This window comes from Bacillus rossius (genome assembly GCF_032445375.1).
Source record: "Bacillus rossius redtenbacheri isolate Brsri chromosome 4 unlocalized genomic scaffold, Brsri_v3 Brsri_v3_scf4_2, whole genome shotgun sequence".
Lineage (NCBI taxonomy): Eukaryota > Metazoa > Arthropoda > Insecta > Phasmatodea > Bacillidae > Bacillus > Bacillus rossius.
Window position 1 is genome coordinate 35,434,993 of NW_026962011.1, and position 27,567 is coordinate 35,462,559.

The 27,567-nt window shown below is 38.4% G+C and overlaps 1 protein-coding gene across 22 annotated transcripts in view; it reads right to left on the reverse strand.

Annotated features, from left to right (window-relative positions):
• The window catches only part of LOC134542024 (coiled-coil domain-containing protein AGAP005037), a 713,248-nt gene that overhangs the window by 454,535 nt on the left and 231,146 nt on the right, over positions 1-27,567 (reverse strand). The window contains exon 1 of one of the 22 annotated variants that reach the window (XM_063385870.1): positions 1,854-5,855. The exons of the other annotated variants lie outside the window; for them this stretch is intronic. Coding sequence (XP_063241940.1) covers positions 1,854-1,887 — 34 coding nt within the window. The 5' untranslated portion in view covers positions 1,888-5,855. Of the gene's footprint in view, positions 1-1,853; positions 5,856-27,567 lie in introns of those variants that run through there. 22 annotated transcript variants of the gene reach the window in all.

Genomic DNA, 27,567 nt, shown 5'->3' on the forward strand with positions numbered 1-27,567 from the left:
GAAATGGTTTGGATTTATTTCAGAATATATTAGGCTAATTAATTTAACCTGGCATTTCAAAATTCTGAAATTTGTTACGACTTTGACAGCCAAGAAACATGAAATGAATTTTTGTGATAGAAATGCAAACCATAACATGTAGCCAGTGGCACTGCAGTTAAACCTAAAAAGTTTCAGTTCTGCAATAAATTTAATTCTCCTTATTTGTACAACCCAAAAACGTTAAAAATGTAACTTTGGCAGATAATTATGCAAAAAGTATGCGCTGTATAAGTTTTTCATTTCGTGAAAGTTAAACAATTGAAAAAGTCTAAAAGTTTATCAGTGATTTATATATATATATATATATATATATATATATAATCCTAACCTGAAATGGGAGGCACGCCCTTAAGGGACGTGATTCAAATTTCGCCACTTGAATTTTTTTTTACTTCTATAGTAACATAATATAATAATAATAATAATGTTGAATCAGTCACACAATGTTAAAATTTGTTTGTAGGAAATATTTACAGACTGATTTCAGTCGTTTAAACAAAAACAAATTTACAAACATATAAGTAGTTTTATGTATTTTAAAATGTTTCAAGTTAAAATTTTAGTAATGCACAGAAATATAACTTCCTCACCTGCAAGCAGCGGAAGGCGATGGCGATCCACAGCTGAATCATCTCGCCTATTTCACCCCCACCATCATCTCCCCGTGGAGATAAGGAGGGAGAGGGGTTCAAGTCTAAATCCGGGCGTATCACCCTATCTTCATCATCGAACAAACTTATCAAAGTCTTTATGAAGATACAACACACTGAAAGAAGATAATGCGATAAAGAAATATAAAATGGATAAATAAAGAAGACGAGTCAATGAAGTTTGATGAATATTAAGTATTTAAGAATGCTTATGATAGCTTTGTTTATAATACGATACGTGTATATGAATATAATATAAACATATATTTTATGTTAGATGGAAGAGATGTAAAGAAATAAAAAACTCGCCAACTTTAGAACCAAATTACCTGGGTTTGGTTGTAGGATAACAGATAGTATAATATATCATCACAACCCGGCAGACGTTGTCACGCCATAGTTTATTTACCTCTATATGTCTTAAATAAAACATACAAAGATAGTGAATTAAATACCATTCGTTTGTAAACAAAATTAATAATGGTTATTCATACCGATGTCCCGCACTTCAAGAAGTAATGGTATTACAATTTAACTCAGTCACAATCACTATTTTTTTGTTATTGAGGATTGACAGTAAAGATTACTATACACCAATTTTTATGGCTATAGGTTGAACGGTGTAGAAGTTGATGTGCTGCAACGCCATCTAGTGGCGACTTATAGCAAAATGGACACTTCGATGTGCCAACTTGCATGGTGGATGGTCAAACGGTGTCGGAGTTTATCAACGTCATATATATACCAACATCCATTTATATCAGGGGCGTAGCCAGGGGGGGGGGGTTTATGGGTCCATCCCCCCCCCCCTAGCAGCAAATATTTAATTAATTTCTTATTCATCACTCATACAAATTTCATATTAAAATTAATAAAAATTTTACCATTACAATATTTAAATTTAAGTACCAAAAACTGCTAAAATAGCACTATTTTACATCTTAAAATCCAAATTTTCCCGCTTTAATACCGGGGGGGGGGGGGGGCGCATGCTTCTTAATACCCCCCATACACAAATCCTGGCTACGCCACTGATTTATATATATGTTCGTGTGTGTATCTGTGTGTGACTTTAATAATTCTTGTAAGAGTCTGTCCAAAACATAAGTCCAGGAATGAGAAAACATGCAGCATAAACGACATGCACAGGACGGCCCTTACCTTCCAAGGACACGCACTGCCTCCAGACGAACATCCTGGCTGGCTGTCGACGACGACGTCACCAAACACAAGTCTCGTCCAACCTCGAGTGTCTCGCGCAACTTGCCTGCGAGAGACGCACGACGGACAGTTCGAGACGTCTGCGAAAAACGTGTTCTCCTTTTTCTTTACTACTCGCGTGAAATACGAGCTCTCTTCCACGCAAACTTCCAAGACGCGACGATCCGACGAAGGGAGAAATAAAAATATACGGCGAATCTGGCGTAGAATGATTGTCGTAGTTGGTTTTTAAAAAAAATCACGTAAAAATACTTTTTTTTTTCTTTTTCAAAAATACTTATTTCTCTAAAACTTTCCAAACAAACAACTTCACGTACCCGTAAACGTAATGATCAACAACTAATATTGGTAGTAGGAATAAGCGTATGATTGCGGTGGCTCTCGAGAATCCATCGGGAGCGGGAACAACAGGTATGTCCCAAACTTTGATAAAAATCTCTAACGACAACGAAAACACGGTTGTTAACAATAAAACTTCGCCAGCGCCGACGTTGTGGCGGTTAAAACTGTGTCCACTTGTCGAGTCCGCGTTCACTGGTGCGGTGACGCAGTAGCAGATGCAAGACGTCGAGCCGCGACTGTAAAGACAAGAGGAAAACATGCGGTAATGCGATTTACGGTGTTTCTGGATGCGCCGTGACAATTTCAAGTCAACATTTCCAAAACGAAAACGGCGCACCGGAGCGCATAATTTCACCTGAACTTTCTGCCTGATCAACATATGATTAGTAGCACATCTACCAATTTATTTCCGTGTCCTAATATATACAAAAAAAACAACACTTTTTCGTTTTGTCTTATGTAATCCATGTCAAAGTCGAGTGTTGCAAAGAAAAAAATAACAGTGCATTCACGCCAATCTTAAAACAATTTTGGAAACAAACCTTTAAAAATATGACTACAGAACGCTTTACTGAGAACTTATGAACGAGTTGCCAGATATTTTCTCGCAAGAGTAAAAAATTTGAAGAAAAAAAATAGTGATGCAAGGGACTTCAAATTTTGTGCAGTTTTGATAACGCCTTTCAGTTCGCGCTAAGAAAAAAATAGAGATATACTAGAAATCACAACAATAAAAAGTAACACATTATTTTTATTTTAAAAGAAAATTTCAACAGACCAAACAAAATGAACAGGAATATGGACACATCATAAAATTTTCACCAATTTGTAATAAAGGTACGAGTAAGTTTTCCACGTTTCGCAGTGCCTTCAACTAATTGTTCTATAACGAAACAAACCGTTTTTATGAAGATACAGATGCTAAGATAGGAACGGTTGTATTGAGAATACCGAACAATAGAAGTTCTCAAAAGGACTATGCAGACATATTCTTAAACAAAAACTATTAACTAATAGTAAAAATATTTTTTTTTCTTCACGCCACTAAATAACCGTGTATTTTTTTAGTTTATGAACAAATTTACCCTTTTTTTATATGCTTATCAGTGCTGTTTTCTACTGTGGACATAAGCTCCGCCATTTTAAGTTAAAACTTTCATAAAAATATAACTTACTAAGCAGGAATATGATAATAGATAAAGCTTAATCATTGAATCAAGAAATTAAGCCCATCACATGTGATAAAACGAAAAAGTCTCTCATTGCAAATATCACATATAAACACAAGCAGAATATGTGCAAAATGTCTTCACGTGAAAAACGAGTCGTTTTACAAAACGTTATATCAACTAAAAATCTTTACCAAAATAATAATTTTGTCATAATAAATTAGTATTTCCTATCTCAAGCGTACGTCGGTATGAATTTTGGCATCTATTTAGGAAATATTGTAAACAGTGTATAATGATTTGTGGCATACACTATGCACACTGTGACCAATGAGGGGTCAAGCTCGTGACAAGGGTCGGTGACTCGACCCCAGCGACCTGAGCACACAACTCAGGAACGCCGAGTTGACTACCAAGTGGTTCAGATCCCTCAGAATAACATTACCATCACCACAGGAATGCTTAACAAAATAGCCACAAAAAAGGCGCAAAAGTACGCTTCCAGATCATGTGGCGAAGACAAACAAGGAAGTGGAAAAAAATCACACAGTCAAAACTAACTAAAATTTTCACTGTGGAATAAATGTCTAAATGTCCAGAATGTTGCATTTTACATAAGCCTATAGTCATCGCACCGACGGGAAAAGGTACGGCCTCGGCGCGACTGATGGAATAATTTATTCCGAAGTGTCATGTTTTATTCAAAAGCTTCTGAAAGGGCTTTCTGGCCGCAATTTTTATTCTTCTAAAAAAAAAAAAAGAATGTGAGAAAAGCTTAGAGCAGGGGGAGGACGGGTGAGATTTGACGAAGGTATAATGGGGGAAGGGGGGTCCAAAAGCTAGAGAACTAATCTGTCACGCAAGAAACCCCAAGAAACCGCAAGAAAAGGAGGGCTAAGTTGACACGTACGGGTGGCCGCGTGATCTGGAAGGAGGGAAAAAAAATCTTGTTCGAAAATTTATATTATTTCTGAATCAGAAAACAAAGAACTGCTGTTGTTTGCTCGCAAAAATAATGATGATTGTTACACCTCGCACATGCAAATAAAAGAGTGAAATGCTTTTTTTACACTCCACCAATGTTCAAGCGTTCAATGTCCAAACGGTTCACCCATCTTCAGCTAAGTATTCATTATTACGTTGAAGTGGTCCGCCCAAGCTATAATAACTGTTCACGGAAGGAAAAAAAGTTACAGTTTTACCGGGACATTCCACAATCTTACAGGATCTTCTTTTTTTTCCGGACAATGCAAGCGCGCTGAAGCTACAACACAGGGCGTCGCACGGTAGTACTGTTGCGTCATATATTACTCGAGTCTTGGCGTAAAATGAAATAACGTTCCCAGTTGCAGAAACCTACGTAAATAAAACATTCGACCGAGGAATAATCGCGTAATTTGTTACCCGTATATAAATTGCGCTCTTTTATGCTCGACGCCTTGCGCTGTTTTTTCTCATGACATTTTCTGGCCGAATTGAGTTCCAGGCGGTCGCGACGTGAATCCCTGGCGTGACTCTGCAATTGAAGACCGACGCCACGCCTCTGAAATACAGCTTCTTGAGCCCCCCACCCCACCCCCTAAATGAACCCATCACCCCCCCCCCCCCCTGTTTCATTAAACAAAGTGCCTAAAACTAATGGCCTGTGCCCTGTGGCAGCAGCTCCGAGCCGACATGCCACTTAACACTTCACGATGCGAGTCATTTATAAGATGTTCTTCGACAGTACAGTCACGGTATATGAAAAAAAAAAAACCAACCGTTGATTGTCATGAAGGGAGGTGCCGACATTTTGGGTCTATGACTTTCTACAAAACAATAATTTAACAACAAATTTAACTTTCAGACACCTTTTTTTTTTCGACGAACTAAACACTGATATTCTAAGCTGTAGCGACAGTAACTTTCTAAAAAGAATTTTCAAAAAATTCTAGTTAAAAAAACTATAAAAAAGACACCGCTATTATCAGTTACACACTAGAAGGTTGAAGAGTTCCACTATCCACGTCCTGTTCCATCATCAGATCAGTTCGATGGTACCAAATAATTGTATTGTCATCCGGATTACATATAGGTACTATCAAAGGTTCAAATCGAGACACAATTAGAAGTAGATTAAAATCGATTTTCAATGTTTTGTTCTACGGACTTTGTTAAAGTGTTAAAAATATATATTTGATTCACTAGTTTTAATTTATGTTTAAAAGTAATTTCACGGATTTGTTTTTTTTAACACTGTATTCTACTACATTTGCAGGAAACGCACAACAGGTACATCAATAAACCAGTTTTCGGTGGAAATAACACTAATGCCCGGAAATTTGTTGCACAATAATAAGCAAATTCTGAAGTTAGTGCCAAAAAATAAGGTCACAGCCACCACAAACATAAGTTTTAACGTCTATGCCAAACCAAAAAAAAAATTAAAAGTTACTTCAAAAAGCTATATTTTGAATGACTATAACTTGGGATTAAAACAATTCGTCTCACATAAATCATCGCAAGATTTGAATTCCCTCCGAAGGACAGTCACAGCACACTTGGGATGCGGTGTTAACTCGGGGCAACTCTGTGCGGACGGCAGTTGTCGGAATGCGGAGAGTAAACGATGGCCATGCGTGGAGAGGCCTGTCACAGTTCCAGGCACTGAGAAGCCTTGGCGAGGAAGGATGAGTCTCGACAGTGTTCGACCGCGAAGAGAGATGCCGCAAGGCGGGACTCCAGTGAAGCCACAACTACATCCGTACGTCCGCCGAGCGATTTACATCCATCTCTTTCTCCGCTCGTGGTAGACCTAAGATGCACATCAAGTTCTGTCCCTGCCCGATTACACCCGAACAATTCACCTTCGGCCAACTTCGGGATTTGTTTTATTTTTTTGCGCAGGAAAAATGAATTCAAATATTAGGTTAGGGATCGTCCATTAATCACGTGAGGCTCGAAAATCACGTGAGGCTCGAAAGATGGGGGGGGGGGGGGTTTCGGGAAAAATCACGAAATATCACAAGGGGGGAGGAGGGGTGTAGAGAGATATCACGTGTATTTATTTTTTCGCACGATTTCTACTAAACCGAAAAGCGACGCGTGACATTGACTCGCCGTAGCCAGGCAACAATATCCCCGCCCGCCGCAACATGAAGATTTTGGCGCCGAATATACATGCTGTGCTTAATTTTCCAGAATTAAATTAGATTGTACCTATATTTAAAGATAACATTCTGAAATTTTTAAAAATATTTTGTACCAAAAAAATACACTTGATTTTTTTTTTGGGGGGGGGGGGGAAGTCTGAAACCTCACCACAAATCACTAGGGGGAGGGGGGGTTAAAAATTTGCTAAAAAAACATCACGTGATTAATGGACGACCCCTTAGCTACATTAAAACACTTTAAAACACTATGGATGGTTAGTTAGGTTAGTATAGCTACATTAAAATAACCAGAGAAATATAAATATATAGATTATATAAATAAACCCGAGGTTGGCCGAAGGTCAATTGTTCGGGTGTAATCGGGCAGGGACAGAACTTGATGTACATCTTATTCTTCCCTCCGCTCGTCCGTCGTAACATTTATTTTCCATTTCAACGCTGCTAACTGTTGAGAAAAATTAATTTTTTTTTTTTAAGGGAAAATGTATCTCGTATAAAAAGATTGTCAATCGTATAAGCTACGCACTTGTAACTCAATAAACATTTTTTTTTCCACTCTGTTATTTATTTACACATTAGTAGATAAATAATGCTTAATTAATTAAACTTCTGTGACTCGGACAGTTTAAAAAAAAAACTTTACGATTTGTTCAAACTGTAAGTTGAAAATTAATCATGAAAGCAGCTGACCAATTATCAAACAAACTTCAAAACCTTCGCATTCAGGACGGACGGGAGCGACGGACTATTGCAATTCAGCTGCTCCGGTAACGAAGCAGATTCTTGGAACCTCGGGCGAAGGCAGGCACAGGAAAATTATCGAAAAACGCCGCGCTGAGAGTTTTGAACACTTTCCGAAACGGTACGTTCCGCAGCTCTGGTCTTCCACGCCAACCCAGGCAGTGAAAGCGGGAGAAAGATAAAATATATACTGTATATATATAATTAAAAAAACCTTCTCTCTCTCCCTCTCTCAAGAAACGTCTCTTTAGGTCTCCGACGGATTAAGCGACGAGCAACACACTTAGCGAGAACGGTTAAAAGTAATATAAAACGGGAGAGCGAACCAAGTAGAACCAGAAATAAAAGCACAGCAAGGAGAAAGCTATTACTAAGGAAAAAACGACAAAGCGAAATCAAATGCCTACTGAATGAATTTGCGTTTCTTTACGAGTTAATTTCCACCACAAATCTTCTTCCGTAAATCCATTTTTTTTTGTTGCATTATGCCATAAATTAATTGCACGCTTAATATATATATAAAAAGTTATATTTAATGAGGTAACTGGAAGCAGTTGGTAACCAATATTATAAACAGGTACAATAATCTTGGGGTCAAAAATTTCTGACTAAGGATTTTTTTGTCTGAAACTTCCAAAAGAAATATAATGTTGCGCTTCTGGACACACCAGTTCTCTTCGCCCTAATTATTACAAAACAACAAAAGAAAAAAAAATCTGTTTCTGCTCCAAAAATTTGAAATAATTTTAACTTGAATAAAACTGCCAAGAAATAAACTACGTTCTACAATTGTTCGAAGTGGAAAGACTAGTGGGTTTTTAGCCGCGTCAAAGTAAAAAAAAAAAAAAAAAAAAAACTTCGACTTTTTACATGATATCGGAGCCGCCATATTTACTGTACCAGTTGCCCACCCACTCAACTCCTATCCTAAAGATGGCGACTACAATTTTGTCCCCAACGTCTCTGAGAAAATTCCTTCAACAGAGGAAAGAGCATTTCCTTCACTGCACCAGCAACTGTGGTGGTCATGTGATTATATCGCTCAAGCGTTCGGGTTTCGATTCACGGCGAGAGTCAAACCCGGATTTTTTTTTTTTTCGCTAGTGGCAAACGTGATGAACGTTTCCATGTGCCAGTGGGTTTTTTTGTGGTGCTCCCCGATCAGTGCATTCCGTCAAGAGCTCAATAATTATCGTATCATTTCACCTCGTTTTCTTCATTGATTCTGACAAGATCCCGGTCAGGCTGTGGTGCATTCGGGTTCCCGCGGTTTTCCAGAAGTCACTCCAGGCAATGCTAAGATAGCTTCTTACCACTGTCCATGGCCAGTTCCAGTGCACCTGCTCTCTCTAACGATCTCGCCGGCGAAAGAGTCGTTACGTCCGTATTAATAAATTACGATACCGCGTCGCTTAGCCGGTCGCGTCGTGACGCCGCGTCGCGCGTCCAATTTGCCGCGCCGACCGCCATGACGGTATTCATTACGCTTTAGCGGCCTCAGATCGATATCGCTCATCTCCACGCACACGCCCGCGGCGATGTGGGTCGCGGGCCGGGTCGCCTACTGGCCTGGCGTCGTCGTAGAGTTGCACCGTCGTAGACTAGCGTCGTCACTAGCGCCTTCACTGACTAACATCGTCGTAGAGTTGCGCAGTCATAGACTAGCGTCGTCATAGAGTTGCACCGTCGTAGACTAGCGCCATCACAGACTAACATCGTCGTAGAGTTGCACAGTCATAGACTAGCGTCGTCATAGAGTTGCATCGTCGTAGACTAGCGCCGTCACAGACTAACATTGTCATAGAGTTGCGCAGTCATAGACTAGCGTCGTCATAAGGTTGCATCGTCATAGAGTTGCACCCTCGTAGACTAACGTCGTCACCAGCGCCATCACTGACTAACATCATCGTAGAGTTTAACCGTCATAGACTAGCGTCGTCATAGAGTTGCACCCTAGTAGACTAGCATCTTCACTAGCGCCGTTACAGTATAACATCGTCGTAGAGTAGCATCGTCATAGAGTTTCATCGTCATAGACTAACGCCGTCATAGTTGCACTGTCATTGACTAGCGCCGTCATAGACTATAGTCGCTATAGATTAGCGCCGTTATACACTAGCACCGTCATAGAGTTGCATCGACATAGAGTTGAGCTTGTGTCGAAGATCATCTGAAGCACGTATTTGCAAGCACTCTTGTCCCCGGATGATTCAACCCTGAAATTCAGCATTGAAATTTTGTGCATATTTTCTCCGTCTTATCTGCCATTATTACAATTCTATAAGATCTTCCTTAGGTATTAGAGCGTATGTAATATTTTGATATTACAAATTAAGTCGCGGCAAATCTAATAAAACCACGTGGCGTTTAAAACGCCACCTGTAACTTATAACTATTAAGAACGCTTATGCGCACTTCGTATAAACTTAGCACTCAGAACCTCAAAAATGAAATTCGAATTATTGGTGCAAGTGATACGAAGAACCAATGCAGCTCTACGGACGACATATGCTGGTGCAGATTATGTGTTGTCGCCTCTACGTGCAAGCCTCTGGATTACGTGTGGTTTTGTCAACGTTAAGGGAGTAACTATGGATTAATGTTTGCATTTTACAATTGCAAATTATGTACAAGATTCAATGCAGTATCCTAGTTATAAATCTGTGTGGTTAGTTTGATACAAATGATAAAAAATGTTTCTTTTCAAAGTAACAAAAGTATTACAATATATTCGTGCTGTTTTCTTCGATATGCCTAGTGCGAATGATACAATAAAAATACTACAATGTTTTTGCAACAAAAATAGTGTTGCGAACACGCAACGACGGAATTAAAGTAAGTGATTACCTTTAGGGTGTATGTCCCGATGCAGGGCATTATTTTATTTTTACGTTCAACACGGTGGCTGAACATAGAAAAGTGAAAAATTATATATATATACATATATAATGTGCATACGTTTTGCATAATTAGTTGGCAAAGTTGAATTTTTAACATTTTGGTGCAGTATGGATAAGTAGAACCAAATAAAATAAATAAGTGAAAATTTTTGTGTGTAAATGCAATGCTGGTGACTAGTGCATGGTAAAATTTAAAAAAAAAATTCAGAATTTTTTTAAATTTTGATGAACTAAAAAAAGACCAAGTAAAATTAAGTTTTTAAAATAAATTAAACAATATCACATGACAATCAGCAATATTTGGCTTAAAACCTAAAAATTTCCATTTTTATATTCAATTTCATTCTCCTAATATATATTGCACAATAATGTTAAAAATGCAACGAGGTCAACTAATCATCCAAAAAGCATGTGATACACATATTTTTTATGTAGTCAAAAAGTCGGCACGTTTAAAATAATGGCCTATAACGAGACATTCAAAGGGGTGAGGTAAGTAGTTCAGTTTTATTCTGGAATGTTTTAAAAACATGGCATTATGGAATAATTTACAGAAAGATGTTTTTACTAAGGAAGCTTCCTCGTTCATCTAGGACACTTAATTTTTTGAAATGTTTTGTTCTACTCCCAAATAAGACATAGCTATCAGGTCTACCCATCAAACCATCCTATCCGAGATGGTCAATCAAAAGCGAAAAATTATGTACTTGGAGAATTTAATTTAAAGGGCGTAGCAACATTTAGAAAACAAAAAGAAAAACACTAAACGACACGGCTTTTTCGGACGGCATGAAAATGTTTTGCGTATTTAAGTCACAGAAACAAAATAATTGATTCCAAACATGACATTATCGAATGCCTCATAAAAATTTAGAAGTTTGAGTTGTTTCCGTGATCTACACAATATTATACGAAATGCAAGAGAAGTTCTAAAAAAAAAAAAAAATATTTTCTCACGATGTCAAAGCGTGAAATATCATCAAATCCATCAATTAACGGTTCAAATTGTCGCGGGAAGAGTTTATATACCGCAATAAATAATATTTAATATGTAACCAGTAGATGACAACCTCGTCTAAAAAAATTAATCAAATGGCTGTTTATTGCATGCCGTATGTCAAAATCCAATTTGTTCGACAAACCTTAGGCGGGTGAGAGGGAGAAGCGAGAAAGAGAGAGAGAAAGAATAGAGAGACATGAGTAAAAAAAACAGTGCGTAATGTCGTAACCACCACACTTCATTATTTTTCGATTGTAATGATAAAATAATAATAAACAAAGTGAGCTTAACAATATTTTGTTTAGGTTCTATAAAAAGGCATTAATACTTTAAAAACAAAAACAAATGTATCGACAGCAAAATATTATTTAGGGAAGGATACACTCAACAAGACGGAGAAGGAATGCTAAGGAAGGAATCGACAATAGCTTTTACCACACCGGAATTTTCCTGAGTAATTCACGTAACCACAGGAAATCTACATCAGAATAGTCAGACCGGGATCCGAACCCGTGTACTCTGGACTGCGAGTTAAAGTGTGTTTACCAGTACAATCCCTGGCTTCATATTCTGTGAACGGAAAGCGCACTTTAACATGTTTAATATTCGGAGAATAAATTTTCCTAAACCAAAAAAGTTTTGAGATAATTTGTCACCTGCAAGCTTGTAGGTCTGTAAGCTATCTATAGCTAACCGGGAAAACATTTGCAACGAAAAACTGTTTTAAAATTAATACAATATAGACTTACATCAATAACCAATATAACACTAGGTCACAATAAAAAAATTTTATAAGCAAGAATGTTTTGTTGATTCGACTATCTAAGTAAACAACTAACCTATCCCAAGGGCGGGGGGACGTTATTTCGGTATTTTGTTGCAGTGAGCCAGTAGAAAAACTTAGGAAATGAGCAACCAGAATTGTGAGTGATTTGAAAAAAGATAAAAAGTAATAACTGACGATACAACAGCGCTAACTATTCACTTGTAAATTAGTTGAATTATAAATTTGTTCACCGCACCACTGATACCTTCAAAATTTCAATTATATCAGCATAAAGCTTACCTACGTCGTATTTACTGCCAAAGGAATTTTTGACATGGAACTATTATTGTAATTTATGTTATTAAAAAAAAAACATGTTTCCTACATTCAGTGAAATAAAATACTATCGTTGACATAAAACTAATTTTGGCATGAGTATTTACGTTTGTTAGCACCGTGTTCTAGTCATATAAAATGATATAATATTACTGAGAAAAAAAAGGTATATTTATATAATTTGTTTTTTAAATTACGATAGAATCACCGGCTATTGCAAGCTGATATTTACATTTACTCAAGTGTAAAAAAACTACTGGAGGCGTCGGAATTTGTTGACGTGAAATTGTGATGGCATTTCTTTCAGGATTGACTATTTCAAATGGCAGCCGTTCCAACGACAAATTCCAAACTGGCGTTTAGTTTCTATTTACATGAAACTGATCAGGTGTGTGTCTCCTCTCTCGTGCGACACACTACCGTGGACGCGGCCGCGCACTCGCGCGAACACACACACACGCACGCACTCTCGACGGCGGCGGTGACGACGCCAGGTGGCGCGGCAACGTCCCTCCCCCGACCGGCGAGGGCGAGGCGAACGTGCTGACTGACCGGGGCGGAGGCGCGGGCGCCCCGACGCCCCACTACCCCCGCGCGCGCCCCCGGCCTCACAGTGAGGGGGGAGGCCTCCGAGGACGCACCTCGCTCGTGCGCCTGTCGGGAACTTCCCCTTCCGCCCTCCATCCGAGTTCGCGCGGCCGCCGGGTGAACCCCCTACCCCCCTCCCCCCTCCCCCACCATAAGCGCGATCGGGAGATGAGGGAAGGAAAAAAAAAATTACCCGGCGCCTCCACCATATTCCATAACTTTTTTTTTAATGCTAATTAACACATTTCGGCACTCACGGTAGAGAACAACTTACGAGCCTGCGTCGAGGTTCGAACTAATTGCACGTGCTACAGCCAAATAACTATGACTTGCTGGGCGAAAGCTTGTGTTGTCGTCCACATCCTCAAAATTAAAAAAATAAAAAGTATCTATAACATTTTGATACAGCAAAGCATATGTTCTTGTTTTTGTTTCGTGAAGTTTTTACTGTTTGCTGTGGTTAAATACTATCAACTTTTATTTTATTTTAAAAATGGTATGATCTTTTTTCAGTAATCAATGAGTAAGTAATCTTTAAATACATTTTACTGCGAATATGATTAAGGGGAAAAATGAAGAATAAGTTTTAACATTTAAAATATATTTAACTGTTTGTAAGATACCAAGTAATTGAAAACATTGTTCAGCTAATTCAGATTTCCTAAAACATTTAATGACCTCGTAATATCCAATTAATCACCCATTTCCACACAATTAAAGACGAAAGTTACTACAATTACAATGAATTTAAATTACCTGAATTTTTATACATTATATCTGTGTGGTTTTCTAAAATATGATGTATCAGGCAATGTGATGAGAAAACTTTGCTGAACAACATGAACTTGTTCCAAAGTTAATTTCTAGCATTCATATTCTTAGCGGTATCTTCACCTCAGTCCTTTCTGTGCCTAAGCCAAAATACAATTTGTTACATACTCATATGTAGAATTTTAAAACAAAGGCATGGAAAAAAAATAATATGGAGGATAAAGGAAATATACCAAGGCGCTATGATTTGTGTGAAGGTAAGAGGAGAACAGATCAATCCTAAAGAAAAAGTGCACTTTCATCATTACTTTACATTCTGGTAGTGAACGATCTGATGGCATGATTAACAGTGGTGATTGGGAAGAGAAAATACTAAAGCATTGGTGTTTGCAGATGATCTTATGGTGTGGAAGAATCTCAGGATCTGCTGAAAACATGGGAAGAAGTAGTAGCACAATGATTTAAATTTATTAATAATAATAGCCAGGTTGTGATTACGACAAGGAGCAAAGAGACAGTGTTAATGATCTGTCAGGAACCTCTGAGGTGTTTGGTGTGTTTCAAGTACCTGAGAAGTAAGAGACAAGCGAAATTATCCACTAAAGTTTTAGAATTCTAGTTTGGATCAAAGATTCTTTTCGAATGTTTACGAATACCTCAGAAACTTGGGCAGTAAAAGAAAGAAGATAAAAATAAGGGCAATTAACAAAAAATCCTAAAAAGTAAAATAGTAGTAACATTATTGGACAAGATAAATAAGAAAGTCAGAGTATTTTTGAGAAAGGAAAAGTGTGTCCAGCTGGCGAGCACACATTAGACATCCGAAATCAAATTTTGACAATAACTTAGGAACCATTGCAAAATAGGTTACAGAAATCAAGACTCTATAGGCCATGGAGAAGAGGATTCCAAGGAAGATGAAAGTGGAAGATAAAAGACCAAAGAGAACGGAGTGGAAGAAGTGAGAGAACTGGAACAAAGTGGTGGGTATAAATAAGACGAAGAGTCTTGCGCAATATAAACATACAGTAGTTGGAAGCTGGGCAGAATGATGATGAGGACAGTAATCGCTTTAATCAACACTGCAACAATACATCGCCAGTAAACATCAGGAATTGACTTCCATAAAGGTGAAAGACCCCATCAAGAGGTGTCAAAAAAGTTCACACCACACCGGGAGAATGGGGTCGGCTTGCCGTTCGCACAGAGGAAGTGAACACATCCCTGAGAGGAAAACGAGCCGTAAAAACAAGCGACCCGGCGCAGATAGCGCAGGTCACTGGCAGGAGGAAGTACACCTGGAGGTCGACCCAACGCAGATAGCGCAGGTCACTGGCAAGGAGGGTAAGACCACCGCGCAAAACCCAGAGCCTCTGCCTCATTATCGCTCGAACGCGACGCTCTGCGGATTTCTAAACGACGCCTACCGGTGTCGACCATTAGCGGCATCTTGCGACACTGCCCGTGCGACACGCGCCCTTAGACAAGGAGGGGAACGCACGAGGCTCGGGCTTTTAATAGCGCCGTAACTGAAACGATCTACATGTTGAAATCCTCATTTCCTCAAGTGCCAAGTGCCCTAAAGCAGATGAAACACCGGAAACTGCTCAAGTAAAATAATAATAATTATTATTATTATTATTATTAGCCCTTTCGTAGCTTCAAGTTCAGTTTCGCGTTTACAATATAATGTGCTGATTATTGAAAACATGCATTCACTATGAATGATGGCTATCTTAGCGCTAAGTGAAGCCACGGTGACAACAGTGACAAGATCACTGGCCTCGCACCAAATCCCATAATTAATGGTAATGCAGGGTGTAACACAAATCTGAAATAAAATAAATATCCCTGATCAAAGTTTCAAATTTCCCTATGTATTTGTTTAAAATATAATTTATCTATTTTTTTTTTCAATTTCCAAGAGAAATAAAGAAAATTCAGCCCCCACCTTCCCATAGCTGGCCTATTTCTCCCTACAGTTTATTTATTTCAAAAATAACCTTGCATAAGCAAAATTCATAGTGTCTACGATTACGCATTACAACACCTCCCGAAAAAATGATATATTTTCACAGCCTACGTGACTGCAGACTATATCATGATAAATTCCCTCAAAAATTACTGCGAAATTCTTATGACTTTTCCATTTTTCAAGTAAATTCCCTGACTTTCCCTGCCCTGATTTTCTCTGACTTCCCAGAACGTGGACAACCTGTAATGACAAAAAAAAATTATAATAAACGAACTCAACGTGCGCTTGACTGCGCGAAGTAAAACCGTATCGGACAATCAAACGAAACCTCAACGCTGTCAATCATTCTGAACCACCCACAAGCCCTCCCCTCTTCATCCCCAAAAAAAATAAAACCCATCTCCTCCCCTTCATGGCGCGTGGCGGGGGCGCACCAGAGTTTAGCAGACAGATCGCATCACGTAGCATCCTGACGCGCAGCCGCTTCATCCTAGGATTGCGATTGCCTCTCATTTGCATTAGTTGGTAACGTACGCCCACATAACAAAATCAATGACCATAAAAGAGAAATAACGCCACACCCACGTTTCAGGAATGACCCTTCAAAAAAAATACCTAGCAGGAAATAAGTTAAGTTAGAACTACATTTTGGTTTAAAGGGAAAAAAAACTTCATTATTTTTTTACTACGCAGGTACTCATCATTCGAGAAAAGTTTTGATTGCTTGAAGCATGTGTAGTCAACTTCTTTTCGTCTACAATTTCGTAAAAGAATGATAAGAACGGAACTCTGAGAGTATTTTTTATTTCCTCATTTTCAATCTCTGTCTCTATACACTGGGTGAAAATAAAAACTACGGTTAAATGGCTGCTATAAAATGTACCTAAGTTTGTGGTGAAACGCTAGTCAACAATTTGTAGACCACTGCAACATGAAATTTTAAATAGAGTGTAGTATAAATAAATTAAAGACATTTGAAAAAATACCAACTACAGAGACAGTCATCAAACCAATCGTATTATAAAATTCTTTAAAATGAGTGCATATACTTATGTACGCGTGTTAGAAGTGACGTAATAAAAAAACTAACTTTTATATTGCGTGCAAATAATAATTAGAAAAAATTCAATCAATAATTCATTAAATAAATACACAGTATTAAATTTTTACATAAAAGGGAATCAATTTATATAATATATAAATTACAAATATGCCGAAAGTTTAAACTAATTTTAATTAATTATTAAATCATGTAATACTTTATAATGCAAATAAATTATACATACGGGATATTAACCTCACAATAACTCCCATGAAAACGGCCAGGAGACTACTAAACCCTCCACAGACACCCCCTGCCAGTGACAGTGGAAGCTTACAAGCAACCTGTCATCGTTGTACATACGGTAACATAACCTCACTTAGGTATATAAATACTCTTTATTTCAAACAGAATTAATATTCACTATAAATAAAAGTTTTTAATTACATGGACCAGTATCCAATATAAATCAGTAACAGTAACGTATAAGATTTTAAAACATGTGTAACATCTTAGTTCTCGGCATACCGCATTTAATAGGCGTAATTTCTAGAATTGAACGTATGGCCAGAGAAATTTTATATAATTAACTGTTTAAATTCTAAAATTCATTGTCCAAAAAAGGACTATAACTGGGGTCTTTATCGGAGTGATTTCACTATATAGTTTAAAATTTAGCTCTGCAAATGGAATAATTTGATTATAGACATAGTTGCTCCGGCAGCGAATGCTAGTTGAAAATCACTTTTTGCGTATATTTATTACGCTCAGAATAATTGTTAACATTTCTGCGTTAAATTTCGTGTCCGAGTTTCGTATTGCAACATGAAATATCACTGGCAAATAATAAAACATTCGCTCACGTTTTTTTTTATCCTACATAGGTACATATTTGCTTCCCAAATCAACTGCCAAAAATCAACACGTCTTAATAACTACAGTAAACTCGTGGAATAACATAATGTCAGTGTTAAGAAGACTGCAAGTATCCGCTCTACCACTCTGGTTCTGGGGTAGAGCGCCTGCCTTGTGACTTGTAGGACCCGGGTTCGCGCCCCGGCTCCTCCAAGGCGGATTGCCCAGACTAAATGGTGGCATTTTCTCTGGTAGGAATACAATCCCTTGTAACAAGTCAGGCTACCAAAGAAACGGTGGGTGGAACAGAAAAAAACCTTCCAGGTGGCTTCCAAATGGGGAGCCCGTTTATTTCCTTGGGCTCCCCATGCGGTGGCCATTCCGGGGGTTTCTCCGGGGGAACGGAGTTTTGCAAACATATTTGTTATCATCCCTCCACTTTATTTATTTATTACATTATTGTAACAAAAAAATTTATAGATCAAATCTTTTATATTTTAATAAGTAAATGGTCTGGATGTTTATTCTAATTCATTGATGAAATTTCTAATTGCAAAAAAAAATGTATTCCTACGGGAACCTCACTTGCATAAATACACTTCCATTAGATTATAAACATAATTCGCAATAAGTACACAATATAAACGTTAAAGACTTGAAAAAATACTAATCTATAAAAATATTACTTTACAGTTTCCGCAAACGTTTGACTATATGTTTTATTTTCACATATGCGAAACGTAATTAATAAAAAATTACATTATTAAATATAGATAAGCAAATAAAAAGTACTTTCTATCTATACGCTGAATGAAAAAAAAAACTGTTAAATGGCTGCTACAAAATGTACCTAAGTTCAAGTATTTTGCCATGTAAATAAATTCACTACGTTCCTATAGCTTATTAACCGCACACTATAACCATTATGTTAAGAAGCCTAACGGCATGTACTCCAGGGTAGTTTCACTAAATAAAGTTTCATGTTTTGGTTCCATCTTCCTATAAAAAATTTCCTTGCATGTTTCGTTGCGTAAGCAAAAATTCACTCTCATTTTTCCATAACGTGCCTAAAAAAATATAACTTCAAAAAATTTACCGAAAAATTAAATTTTTCCTTTTTTATCATCTCTTTCTAACTGTGCAGAACACCTGGGTCCATGAACAAGGCAGACTAAGCACTTAAATTGGCTTTTTCTTCATTCAACAACACAATAATCGATCTTATTTTGTTTCGTAATACCACTAACGTGATTTTGTCAATATACACCGTACAAACAGCTGTTTGTAATGTAAGACAGATAACGCTTTCGTTCTAATATGCGAGTTATGTCTATGAAGCAGACAGCTTACACACAGCTTAACCTGAGTTAAAAAGGTAGCATTTTAGGTTACAGGCATTTTTGTTACAATGTCTTATATTCAACAGGATTGTGGCAGTTGAGATAAATTAGCAATGTTGCATTGTTTTGAGGGTCGACATACTCTTATGCACTGAGTCTTGACAGGCGCTGGACTCGAACAGCTTCGAGCGAGCCTCAGCAGCCACAGCTGTGTATTATTAAATGATTCGGAAATGGGAATTATTGTGCGTTAAAATACCAAATTTAGTTGAAGGCTAAATTGCTACATAAATGCTGCGGCATTTCTATATTAAGCATTTGAAAGTTATGGTCGAGTTTTGAACCCCGCACCTTACCAGACGCTCATTCCTATTACTGTAAAGTAGCAGCGGTGATTAAAAATGTTCTGTAAATAAGTACATTCCCTTTCCATGCGCGGTTCCCCCACCCAGCGGCCATCTCCCTCCCCTCTCCTCTTGCGCGGCCAACGAGAGCGCATTTCAGCACGCGTCGTCGAGTGTTTTTTAATAAACACTTGACAATTTTTTAAGGTTTTGCTAGCACTCTAACATAATGCTTGAGAGTTAATTTTTTTTTAAACGACGCTAACTCATTGTCCATAAAATTACGAAAAATAAACTTTTTAACTACAAAATACCTTCTGAAAAAGCAATCAATACTTCCACTGTGTACATTAGGAACATATATCATACTTTGTTTTCTCATGCGATTCGAAGAACAAAAAAAAAATATAATAATACCAGGTATTTTACTTAAAAACTCCCAGGGTTATTTACAGATGAAGATCTAACGAAACGAATTATTACTAAACGACCAGAGAGAAGCGAGGGGAATGTCAAACGAATTGCGGGCCTTTACAAAAAACCCAGCATGCCCGCGGGCGAAGATTTCGCGCATCAACCCCCCCGACCCTTCCCAATTTATGACATTTTTTTTTTTATTTCAGTTGGAATACTATGAAATATCTGCTTTTCTCTCTGTGGGACGTCGATCCACTAATTGCCAGAGAGCAGTCCTGGCCCGCGGCGGACCAGAGGGATAGAAGGGCATTCCTCCAGTTAACTCGGAATCGTGCGGAGGCTGGAGACTGCTCCCAGAAGATATCTTCCACTCTATCGGCTGACGACTTCCGGCTGTACGGCTTATCTTCCCCTTATTTCCCCTCCCGCTCACCTTCAAGCCTTCCTTACTCCTCACGCTCCGGCTTTCTTCTTCCTTTTTTTTATCATCTCTTTCTACCGTGCAGAACACCTGGGTCCATGAACAAGGCAGACTTAAAATTGCTCTTTCCGTCGTCCAACGACACAATAATCGATCTTATTTAGTTTCGTAACACCACTAACGTTATTTTGTCAATTTACACCGTATAAAATACTTTGTCAATATATACCCAGAATTGTTTGTTTATTTTCAATATACACCCAACAAAATATTTAGCTGTGATAACGAAACACTTAATTCCGAATTGTACCACGATAAATGTATGTTGTCAATAACAAACCGTTTAGTTGGGACTACAAAAAATATTTTTTTTTCAGTCACCGTAAAAATATTTGGTTGGAAAAAAAATGTGGTCCAGGGAACTGATTTTCAACAGATCACACTGATCTGCGACTTAGCAACAGCCCACCCACTGACACTCCAACACAGTAAAGTCGAGAAGTGGGACTTGGGAGCGCGTGGAAGTAAAAGCCAGCAGTTTCCAACACACGCCAGACAACGCGCGGAGACCGAAAAAGTTTGCACAAACTCTCGGTAGGTATGCAAATTTCACACTTGCTACACAACTGCGAAATGCAGGAAAGTAATTCTCCCCCAGCACGACCATCAAATCTAATTTTCACCGGCATTAATATAGCACGCCAGGACAAACTTCAGCGAGAACTGTTGGGATATTGGTGGAGGAGGGGGGGGGGGGGGGGGGGGGTAAGCAGGGAGGGATAAAAATGTCCACTTAGCCTTGGATTAAAAGCGCGTAGCGACGAACTACGGGCCAACTTCACAGCCTCGACGGCAGGCGCCAATGGATTCCAGACTGAATTTGGGTCTGCACATATGCCGCGGCGGGTTGACGAACAAAAATTTTAAACTTGCGAAAGTAGAGATGGATGCTTGCGTAAAGCCCCCGAGACAGGTAGCAACCGACTACCCGCATGAACCCATCTAAATAAATAAAAAATGTAAACGTTGGTTCAAAATCTTAAATCCCCCGAAAGTTCTTCGCCTTTTGATTTTAAATTATGACACGACGCTGCATTCGAATACACGAATGTTTTTATATACCTAGGCTATTCACCTGTGACAGGTACAAATATAGATAAAAATATAGTTAGGTAAAACACAGATTTTTAATATTTTTATTGCTATAGTGTGACACACACACACATATATTTTTTTTTCATTAAAATCGGTCAAGCCGTTTTGGCGATTTTGTTCATATTTTCAATACAAATTAATACCATATTTTATTTTCTATCTCGATGTATATCTCTATCTATCTGCATATATGTATATATATATACATACACCGCTACTGCTCTTTATTTCTCTATATACATACTTATATATCTCCCTCTATATATATATGTATATAGAGAAATAAAGAGCAGTAGCGGTGTATGTATATATATATACATATATGCAGATAGATAGAGGTATACATAGAGAGAGAAAATAAAATTTGCTATTAATTTGTATTGAAAATTTGAACAAAAATCGCCAAAACGGCTTGACCGATTTTAATGAAATTTTCAGGCAATCTTCACATTAGCCCAGCGGTCGGATCAACCAAAAAAATAAATAAATAAATTGTTGGCAATTTTGTGTTGTATTTTCAATATAAATCAACACCAAATTTTATTTTTTTTATATATATTGTTGATAATTCACAAATAAAAACGATATTAGGGTCGCTTGTTGACAGTATAATTTTTTTAAAACTTCAACTTCCAAGACGTATGCCAGGCTTGGAAAGCAGTTTAGACCATAAGCAGTATAGATGTTTTTCAAACTGATCTTGTCATGATGAACCTGCAGCCTAAGTCTGTCTGTGGAGTTCAGACTCACCCTGTATACACGAATGTACGGATGTAGAGGGGGGGGGGGGAAGATGGAGAGGCGGCTGTGTGACGTCTCATAGACGGACGCCGCCCTGGTCGAGACGAGCTGCTGCCCGTCTCGGCGGACCAAGGGCCGCCTCAGAGGGACTCGGGGACTCCGGGAAGCCCTTTGAGGCAGTCGGGGCCTTGCAGGGCCCACAGGGCGAGCTGCAGTAATCCCGCGACCCTCCTCGCCCAACGCGCCCCTACCCCGTTCCGTGTGCAGACACGACCTCACGACCTCGCGACCTTCACAGCTAGAGAAAAATGGGGTGCGGCTGTGTCACGGACACGGCCGTAATTTGTACGTGAATACGTGTACGTAACAGGTAACAATTTCTATACAAAATATAAAATACGCATTTTTTTTTTTAATTTTAACGCCATATATATTCACTGCAAGTATTTTACACCAAAGTTTTATATATGCAATCGATGGATTTTGACGAGAGCTGACGATTTAAACTCAAACGAACGTTGTAGCTTCTCCGAGTCAAAAGTTACACTAAAAGTAAATCTCGAAACGCAGCAAAATGACCTCAAAATGGCGGCACTTCCCCCTCCACCGCGCGCGATGCGTCAGAGTCCTCACTTAGCTTAACGAATTCTTTCATCCTTTAGCTATTGTGCCAGAAATTAGGCATTTCGACACCCTTTTAAATTTTGTTTTTATATTTTAAATTATTTTTGGAAATTTTATTTTTTTAAATTTATCTGGTTGTTAAGGGGGTGATTTACTCTTCGTTAGGTCGGTGTACGCCTCGTGTTTAAACTTTGTGCCAGTGGACTGAAGAACCTTCTCAGGGGCATCTCTGATATTTTGCTAGTCTAAGGTGGACGTGGGCAGCCCGGTTGAAATTTCTCTCGCCTCCAGTCACATCCCAGGTTTGTAATATTAATTCCCTGCATGACCAAAATTGCATAGAGCAGCTTGTGGGATGCAAGCTGCTACTTCTTAGAGGCCTGCTGAGAATAGCGAGTCTCGTCACGAACGGGTCTCCAGTGGACCTCTGTTCCCAGCTTAGTGGCCTTTTCTGTCCACCCTCCCCTCTCTCTCCACCCTCCTTAGTTCTGAGAAATCAAGCCAGGAGCAGTGACCTGACGTGAACCTAGCCAAGACGATGGCCTGCTTCAAGGACATTCTCCCTGGTCCTAAAGAGACCTCCACGACATCTAGCGGCAGAAAAAGCGACTTCGGGCCTGGTCGCCAGCGAGCAGAGACTACGCCAGTGACACCTAGCGGCGGTTCAGTTCACCGCCTCAGTTAGTTCCCCTTTACATCGCTAGAAAGCAGCGCCGCGGCGCCATAAGGCCCTATGCTTCTTTCTTGCGTCCTGTTAAAGTCGATTCTTTGTAGCTTCCTGTTACCGCCGGTAGAGAGCGCGCATGTCATGTTGTGGTCACGACCGCCTCGGACTCCTTCGCATGTTTCGGCCCTGAGCCGAACCTTCCCCCTCTTTTTTTCCTAGGGCCGACCGCCCGATTTAATTAGAAGCTTTGTCCACCATCACCGGGACTCAGTACTCTGTCCTCGGCTACTGACCACGTCTTCTCGGCGTCCTCTGTGCTAAGAGGCTTTTCGCGGGAACTGCGAATTCGTGTGCATAAGATATGTAGTCAGTTGCTTTAGTGATGTGATCCCAATTGTATAGTAGCCAGTCAGTAGTAGTAATTAATACAAGTCATGTTTCTATTTAAAGTTTAAGAATTTTTTTTATTTTACTAAAAATTTTGGTTTCTTCCATGTCATCCGCGGTATCTCGGTGCGCGCCATCCTGATGTCGGCACGAGACATCTCGTGAGCGCGGAATCTACACCCTGTTTGGTGAGTAATCCAGGGTTTTATTTTCTCCTCCCCAAATTCCCGTTTGTTGGCCTTTCGCGCCGACTGTGTATGACTGTCTGGAAGCAGGTCTAATTCGTTTTGAATTTGACTTGTGCTTCAGACAGGGTCGAAGTGCTGGGGAGACAAATTGCTCCCAGCTCGTGGACCTGGACCTCGAACTCCAAGTCACGTTAGAAGAGATCTTTCCCTACCCGACGTCTTACCGTGAAGACCCGGGTGATAATGTAACATAAACATCTCCCCCCTTTCTATCTACGAACTACATTAAAAGAATCAGTAGCCTACCAGCGAGCAATGATTTAAGAACTTTATCCTCAAGAACATGTAGAATCAAGGAAACTAATTATCTATGTAATCATTGGACGAATCAAATTTTGGTGTGATACTTCAAATTTTTAAATTTTTGTTTATGTAATCGTTCGTTGTTAAAGTTGAATATGTGTTGTTTTAAATAATTTCGGGGCGCCCCCATATTTTTTGTTACTTGCTAAGATCTTGATTGTGATATCGAAATAATGCGAAAACAAAACCCCTTCATAATAAATCAGGGAAACCTATAGACAAAATTATTTATGTATTGTATTTATCATATACCTTGTTCTATATAACGATCCACGAACTCCCAAGTTGCTTGTGTGCAGGGAGTGTGAAATTTGTCTTGTTCACCGCCTCGTGCCCCCTCTGGTAAATATCTTTAATTTTCTTAATATTTTGCCCAACAGTTTCCAAGGCTTTTTAATTTAAATTAAAATAATATAATTTAAGGGAACGGAGGGCGTTACATTATCCAGTGGTGTAATTAAATGTTGGATGGAGATTATAGATATGTAGCTGCAACACCAAACTGTATTCCCCGATTTTGTTATCATTCGTTTTTGAATTGCCTCCCACCATGGAAGCAATTTTAAAGACGTATTCACGTAAAACAGTGTGTTCATGCTAAAACAATTATAAAATTGAATATTAGGGACAAATCGGTGAGGCCACAATGACGTATTTTAGGATCATAACGAAGTCCAATACTGTAAGATCAGGATCGTCAGGTATAAACAAGGACCCGGGGATAAACGATGTTGTATCTTTCCCCCCCCCCCCTTAATTTTACTTACAATATATATTTTAAAAGCCACAGTTTTTTTTTAAATCTAGACTGTTAACGTTACATTGGTTATATATTAAAATGTGCCTGTCCGTATTGCAAAACTTGTAAGGTTAAATTCAATTAGTACAAGTCTTTTAATTTCGACCTACTTACCGGGTAAGCCCATAACCGGAACCCGAAGATTTTACCCTCCCTTCGATGGCCCTGCTATAGAGTACTGAATTAAAAAATAAACGATTTTATATAATAAAAAAAAATTATATCCCCAAATAAGTATCCACACCACTGTCATAAAATTAGTTAGGTGGTATCTGGTATGCAAATGCCTTAAGTATGTAATAAAAAGACTGGGTTTGTAAACGACGACGAGAACGCAACCAACGCATGAGAAACATGGTCATTTATGAAGCACGAAATTCGCAAGTCGTGACCATTACTGCAACTTGAAATAGTAAAACAGTAGAGAAACAATTTCTTCCCCGAGTTTCTCTTGAAATTTCGTGTTTATAATGAAAATAATATTAAATTCTTACTTGAATTATTTAAAAGTTTGAATTTATTTCTTTGTGCAAAAGTTTAACAAGTGAGAACCTTATGTGTATAATAAAGCATTGTAGCTTTTTATGCTCATGATTTTTTCGTCATTGAAATTTATTTGAAATACTTCAATTCAAATATAGAATGCGGAAACGCAAGAAGTTTAAAGTCGGGGGAAGGGTTTTTGAATCTTGCGTAATAGAAAGGTATTGAAAAAGTTCGTTATTTAATTTTTTTTTGCCTTGCGTTCCTTGCGTTAGTTTCTAAACCAACCAAACCAAAACCTTTCGCGATAACACCTCACATCGTTACCACATAGTAACTCACTACTCCAAATATTTTCGATTTAACTTAAATGGTAAATAAATGAATAAATTTATTTGCAGTCATTCATTTTAATTTTTCGTATTGCCTAGTTCAAAGACAGGTATTTTTCAAAACGCCATTACTGAATGTTTGTGACTGGCGTTGCGTTTCTTGCGTGCGAATATAATGTGTGTGTGTTTTTTTTTTTTAAATGTGCAGTGAAACCCGAACACCCCTGGCCGGTTTTATTGTTTTGTTAAGAAATTATTAGGACAGCAAGTGGGTTAACCTAATAGCTAGAGGGTAAAAACGAGTGGAATGATTTAATTCTGAACAATTAACAGAAAAAAAAATTGTTGAAACGATAGAAATAAAAATTGAGTGAGGATGACTGCCAATAGTCAACACAAAACTATAAAAAAAAATTGTAATTTAAAAGAAAATTCCTTGAAAATTCAGTTGCCAACGATATCACTTGTAATACTACAAGGCGGAGCTTTGTAAATTTGCAAAACGGTACAAAACTCTGCCTTGGAAATTTACAAGTGATATCGTTGGCAATTGAGTTTCAAAGGATTTTCCTTGTTAAAGTACTTATTAAGCTTTCTTTGACGTGACAACGTCTAATAAATCGATGAACGCCGGCTGCACGCACGAAAAAGTGTTCCGTTACGCACATTGTTCCGTTACGCTGTGTCCCGTTACGCTCATTGTACGCTTGCGCCGCATCTATCTCTCTTCCACTCGATTGGAACAACCATCGATTTGACATTAAACTTGAAACCCTCCCATTCGTTTCCTACTTTTACTATCATCGTCCTATCCTTAACAGAATAACACAGATTGGAAGAAGTTAAATAGCAAACATGTATAAAAGTTATAGTTAAAATAATCTCTTCGTTAAAGTAATAAACATATTTGAATTAATGAGTGCAAATAAAAGTAAATGTATCAATTAAATTGTAGATATCATTTACCTCCTTCTTTGTATCCATACAAAATAGTGATGAGTCAATAAAAATGATTTAATTTTATTCATAAAAGTATGCAATCATTTCATCAATGTTTTGTCATGACGTTGTCACGTTAAACTATCGTCCGTAAACCGACTTTACAGACAACCAAATTGACGAGTGTTGAAATACGTACACATATTCTCTTTATAATTGCAGGCAATTTGCGGTGATTGTTAACCGCGCGGTGAAGCCTGGCGCCTGCACAGGAGGACACACGCGGCCGTGACGCAGGTGCGTGGGAGGCGGCGCGGGGCATTATGGGGGGCTTAGCGGGGCGGGGCTTACCGCGCTTCTTCGCGCATGCGCTCCCGACTTAATGCTTCCATACTTATTATTGCACATGCTCGGGAAAAAAAAATTATAACTAACTCTCAGTTTTGTTAATCACGTTTGTGAGCTTTCTAAAGAGCCATATAAAAATTTCTGCAGCCATTTTAACCATCGCACTAATTTAAAAATAAAAAAATATATAATTCAAGAAATCTTCAAAACTGCTTGATAACGAAACTGTAGCAAAAAAAAATTATCCTAAAAAACCTTAGCACTCCATTTTATACAAATAAAACTTTTGAAGTTATTTACGCACGCAGCGCAGAAAATTAACTCTCACAAAGCGCGTTAGGCATGTCGCCATGGCATGTCAGACACAAATATAAACACACATACGTGGAGTATTTTCATAATCAAGTTTTTACCTTCAAAATTTCATACATTCCTGGAGGTAGCAACAACCTGCACGATGGAAAGGTCT